The sequence below is a fragment of the Carya illinoinensis genome, chromosome 11 (assembly GCF_018687715.1).
Source record: "Carya illinoinensis cultivar Pawnee chromosome 11, C.illinoinensisPawnee_v1, whole genome shotgun sequence".
NCBI lineage: Eukaryota > Viridiplantae > Streptophyta > Magnoliopsida > Fagales > Juglandaceae > Carya > Carya illinoinensis.
The window spans coordinates 38972484-38978057 of record NC_056762.1 but is presented as its reverse complement, the minus strand read 5'-3'; the positions used below and the strand labels follow the sequence as shown (position 1 = coordinate 38978057).

At 38.3% G+C, this 5574-nt stretch overlaps 1 protein-coding gene across 1 annotated transcript; it reads left to right on the top strand.

Annotated features, from left to right (window-relative positions):
- The first annotated feature begins 251 nt into the window (after positions 1–251).
- LOC122281791 (acid beta-fructofuranosidase-like) lies at positions 252–5119 on the top strand. Its single transcript, XM_043093573.1, has 6 exons — positions 252–1166; positions 2197–2205; positions 2919–3769; positions 3921–4318; positions 4432–4519; positions 4625–5119. The coding sequence occupies exons 1-6, from the start codon at positions 731–733 to the stop codon at positions 4826–4828; spliced, it is 1986 nt and encodes a 661-aa protein (XP_042949507.1). The 5' UTR covers positions 252–730; the 3' UTR covers positions 4829–5119.
- The last annotated feature ends 455 nt before the right edge of the window (positions 5120–5574 follow it).

Genomic DNA, 5574 nt, shown 5'->3' with positions numbered 1-5574 from the left:
TTACTATTTTATTTTATATATTTTTTTCTAGGAAAATTTAAGGTTTTCTTGTTGAGTTCTTGACCTGTAGATGTCGTTTCGAATCAAAACAGTCCTCAAGTGATCATGTTGACGGAATACTTGCCAGCTCAGCTCGGTCTAATTGATATAAGATGGGGAAAAATGGCAACCTAACTTGTATTATTAACATGTGACAAAGCATATAATTGATTAAACGTTAAGGGGTTGCCTGAATTGGTCCCTAAACTTAATGCGCAGCAACCAACAGGAATGTAGAGGATGGCATTATATATGACACTAGGCTTTCACGACCAATAAACCATTGACCCATATCAAAGCCACCAAAAATAAGAGGCTCCACCACCCGCAAAGGATAGCACGAGACTTCGTTGCACAACGTTCAGGAGCAAATAAGGAATGTCCAACCTCGTTTCTGCAACATCCTTACCTATATATGCCTATATATACGTGGTACTGGAATGTGTATGACTCAAAGACAATTTTTGTTGCCTCACATATCCCTCTCTCTCGCCCCCTGCCCAATCAATTGCAGGAAAACCAACCAGAGCACAGAAAAAGAGAGCTAGCCCAAAAATCCATATTTGAAACGCTTTTAACGAGAGAAGAACAACGAGCGAAAGGAGAGCAAACAGAGGGTCTCTCCATCTCTTTTTCTTAATCCCATTTTCTGGTTGCTTACCCTCTCTGTTGTTACAAAACCCCAGGTACCATGGTGGTGTCTTCCCTATTACCGTCCTTCTCATCAAAGCATGAGAACCCCGCCGCCACCTTACCTAGCTCGAGCACCCCTCTCCTCTATGGACCCCGCCCCGGGGAATTGGATCTGGAGAGGCGCTGGCCACCCAAGAGGGCTGCCCTTGTGGTCATTTTTGGGCTCTTGTTGCTTGCACTATTTTTGACCATTCTCATTGCTGATCTGAATTCAGAGATCCATGCAAATGGGAATGTATCATTGGCTACGTCGGGATCATCGACGGCGTCGGAGCCCTTGAAGCTGGTGTCACGTGGGGTATCCTCTGGCGTGTCGGAGAAGGCCAACCAGGTATTTGCCGGCGTCAATGTCGTATCATTTCCATGGAACAATACCTTGTTGTCATGGCAGAGGACTGCTTATCATTTCCAGCCAGAGAAGAATTGGATGAACGGTACGTTAATTTGTAAATATAACCATTTAGGAGCCGTTTGGTTTGATCCAAATTCTTATTTTAAAATCGTTTTCTAATATAAAATCATTTCATCTCATTTTACTTCTTAATCCAAACACACAATTTTTCACCAATTATCTCATTTCATCCAAACTCAACAATTTTACTATTATTTATAAACTATCTCAACTCCTCTTACTTTTTAATTTAAACACACAAAATTTTTAAAAACCATCTTATTTTATCTCAACACAATAATTTTATTATTATTTATAATCCATTTTAGCTCATCTAATTTTATCTCACCTTATTATCTAAATCTAATTTGTTTTGAGATGAAATGAATTAAGATTAAAGTAAGAAATTGAATAAAATATTATTATAAAATATTATTTTTATATTAAAATTTAAAAATGTTAAATTATTTATTTTATTTTATATAAAATTTTAAAAAAATTATATCGATTAAATTAGTTTTTTTTTTTTTTTTTTTTTTGGCCTTTTCTAGTCAGCCTTACAGAGTTATCTATTGTGTTAAGGTCACCCAATAGAGAGCTCGCATTAACATTTAAAAAGTGACATAGAAGGGCGTAAAAGGCACTCACAACTTAAAAGGCATTCAAAACTGGCAAAAGGTGCTATTAACTGCCAACTGGTTTGCAGAGTTACATGTTTTCCACGTTGTCGGATAGTGACGATACAGGCGCCGACGACAATCAACGTCATGTGTTTCCAGCAAAGGAAATATTAAAGATATAAAAAATTATATAAAATGAATTTATAAATTAATTATTTTAAAAAAATTTGTTAGATTTATTTTGTTTTGTAATAAAATTAATGACGCATCATATTAATATTTTTATATAATTTTTTTTTTTTTGTGACTAAAACAAAAATTAGGAATAATTGGCGAATTTATTTATTTACAACATTTTAATCAAATGCTTATTTCGTTTCCTTTTTTTTTTTTCTGGCTGCGTGCTTCAACTGTCGTGCCTTTGATGGGGGAATCTGGCTGGCTCTGCTTCAGATCCTAACGGTAAGACCTTCCTCTCCGTTTAAGTTCGCCAGATATGACTTACTCTTGAGAAAAATGAAAGAAAAAACGTTGAAAGATGTTTTTCTATTTATTTTCGTAGCTATAATATATTAGCTCCATCTTGAACACCTAGACGATTGAATAGATCTATGATTTCGCTGTTATGTTGATCAAATATTTGGAAATGAGATTTCAGGAAATTAGGTCATTTCAATAATATATTTATTACGGTAGTGGATGTTTACTACTGTTCAATAGCATAATCAGATGAGAATTGTGGGTCAAAATGATGACAGGCGGCAAGATAGACCAAATAGAAAAATACTTTAATGAAAAGTATTAAACGACTGCTTGCCAAATTTTAGTCGGAATTTTGCTATTCTGGTTGGCGTTAACTTGTTGAGGTGGCTGGTTCAAAAGTCAGTCTGGTCGTAGTTTTATGTAATGATACCTTGGTACCTGTTAGTTGGCGATGAAAAGTCGGGTATGTTACCTTAAGTTTGGTTCGCGGTGACAGGTCTCATTAATGAGTTCTCAGAAGAGTATCAAGAAAAAAAAAAAAAAAAAGGTTCCAGGGAAAGGCAAGAATCAGTCTTATAGCTATAATTGTTCCAAAACCCGTCACCAAACTAAGCCGAATCATTTAACAATTTCTGTAATTTTGTTCATCCATAATTTGCTAACTCTTACAAACCACTTGCAAAATACTACAGGCCCTATGTATTACAAGGGATGGTACCACTTCTTTTACCAATACAATCCTAATGGAGCAGTGTGGGGTGACATAGTTTGGGGCCATGCTGTGTCCAAGGACCTGATACATTGGCTTCACCTCCCTTTAGCAATGGTTGCTGATGAGTGGTATGACATGAATGGTGTTTGGACTGGATCTGCTACAATCCTTCCTGATGGCCAAGTTATCATGCTTTACACTGGATTCACAAATGAATCAGTGCAGGTTCAAAATCTTGCATATCCAGCCAACCTGTCTGATCCCCTTCTCCTAAACTGGGTCAAGTACTCTGGCAACCCGGTCCTTCGCCCTCCACCAGGCATTGATTCGCAGGATTTCCGTGACCCAACAACGGCTTGGTACACCTCGGACGGGAAATGGAACATTGCTGTAGGGTCCAAGGTTAACAAAACAGGCATTACTTTGATCTACAGCACTGAGGACTTCAAGAACTTCGAGCTTTTAGATGGGGTGCTATATGCTTTCCCTGGCGCTGGAATGTTGGAGTGTGTGGACTTCTTTCCTGTGTCTAATACATCTATAGAGGGTTTGGACACATCGATTAATGGCCCTGGAGTGAAGCATGTAATCAAAACAAGCCTTGACGAGAATAGAAACGATTATTACGCACTCGGGACTTATGATGAGAAGGCAGGTAAATGGGTTCCCGATAACACCACGATTGGTCTTGGATTGAGGTATGACTATGGGATGTTTTACGCATCCAAGTCGTTCTATGACTTGCATAAGGGAAGGAGGGTGTTGTGGGGTTGGATTCAAGAGTCTGATAGTGAAATTGCTGATGTGAAGAAGGGCTGGGCATCAGTTCAGGTATGCTGATTTCTTTCTAGCTCAAAGTCGTAGCTTTATCATGATTTTGTTTTTGAGTAACGTAACCGAAAGAAATACCATGAGCTTGTTTATCTTGCGTGATTAACTTTCCCTGATAAGATATTCATGTTTGTGTAATGATCCTCTGCAGAGTATTCCGAGGACAGTGTTGCTTGATACAAAGACTGGTACCAATTTGCTTCAATGGCCAGTGGAGGAGGTAGACAGTTTGAGATTAACTAGCAAAGTGTTTGACAAGGTGGAGGTCAAGGCAGGATCAGTTGTTCCTCTAGATGTTGGCACAGCCACGCAGGTAGATATTGTCGCCGAGTTTGAGTTAGATAAGGAGGCTTTAGAGAGGACGGCCCAATCCAATGTGGAATTCAGTTGTAGCAGCAGTGGTGGAGCTGCTGAACGTGGCGCACTGGGACCCTTTGGACTTCTTGTTGTTGCGGATGAGGGCCTTAACGAGCAAACTCCTGTGTATTTCTATATTGCCAAAGGAACTGATGGCAATCTCACAACTTTCTTCTGTGTTGATCAAACAAGGTATTCTATGGTCTTTCTAATTTTGTTCCTTGTTTGATTATTATCTTGATTTGATTTTTTTATCTCTATTATTATGCACTCAAAAAATAAAATATTTGATTCTTTCCTTTCAGGTCTTCTGAGGCAACTGATGTTAATAAAAAAATTTATGGGAGCACCATTCCAGTACTAAAAGATGAAAAGTTTTCTGTGAGATTACTGGTTAGTAGAGCTTTGGCTTTAGTTCTAAACGAATGAATGTGTTGCTATAATTAACTAGATCCATGCATCAACTTCTATATTCCGTGTACATTTATGGTAATCCAGGTGGATCATTCAATCATTGAAAGCTTTGCTCAAGGTGGGAGGACCTGCATCACGTCTCGTGTCTATCCAACAAACGCAATCTATGGAGCTGCTCGGATATTTCTGTTCAACAATGCTACTGAAGCCAGTGTGACTTCCTCTCTCAGGATATGGCAGATGAACTCTGCATTCATACGCCCCTTCCGCCCTGAGCAAGATCATTGAATTGAGCAGAGAGGAAGAAGAAGATGATGAAAACAAGATGAGCTCCTTTTGCAATCTGCATAATGCACGAATCAAACGTCCAAGTCCAATCAATTTATCTTATGGGAAAGTGATCATAATGCTGATCACATTGGGAACAAAAATGTAGTGACTTGTTGCGACATAGCGCATAAGATTTGACACCATTGCAATCGGTGCATTGATGCTCCGAGTTTGATGCTCTGTCTGTAACATTAGTTCTGTACCATATCCTTTTGTCGTTGGAGTGTATAAATTGTCAATTTCTTCCAATGACCAGTGAGATGAAGGAACCCCCGCATATTACGTGCGCAACTTTTGACAGTGGTTCGCTGTAGTTTCCGACCTTCCGTTGCCAATCATGCACTCTTGATTGCTTTACGCAAGCAGCTAGCACGCCACAAAGAAGTGGTGCACAACTTGACGAGAATTAGAAAATAAAATAAAATACAAATAACAATATTAAAACCAAGAAAAATAGGGTATGAGAACTTGCCAATTCCTTAATCTTATCAAAATTTGAAAAAACACACATACGTAGTTGACCCGTCTATATGTGCAAAATTAACTTAATTCAAATCCGGGCGGACCCTTTGATGTTTATGAGGCCTATACTGAATGCTCTTTTTGGACCCAATCTGTCTAGTCTCGTCAAGAAAAACTCTTATCTAATGTTATTGCTCATATTTTATAATTTATTGAGGTTGTTTTATGTGATATATTAAATT

What these genes read in the sequence shown, in the direction of transcription:
- LOC122281791 (XM_043093573.1), top strand. Translation starts at nt 731, where the DNA reads ATGGTGGTGTCTTCCCTATTACCGTCCTTCTCATCAAAGCATGAGAAC. An exon ending in AGGGCTGGGCATCAGTTCAG is followed by an intron (nt 3,770 to 3,920) that starts GTATGCTGATTT and finishes GATCCTCTGCAG; the next exon opens with AGTATTCCGAGGACAGTGTT. An exon ending in TTCTGTGTTGATCAAACAAG is followed by an intron (nt 4,319 to 4,431) that starts GTATTCTATGGT and finishes CTTTCCTTTCAG; the next exon opens with GTCTTCTGAGGCAACTGATG.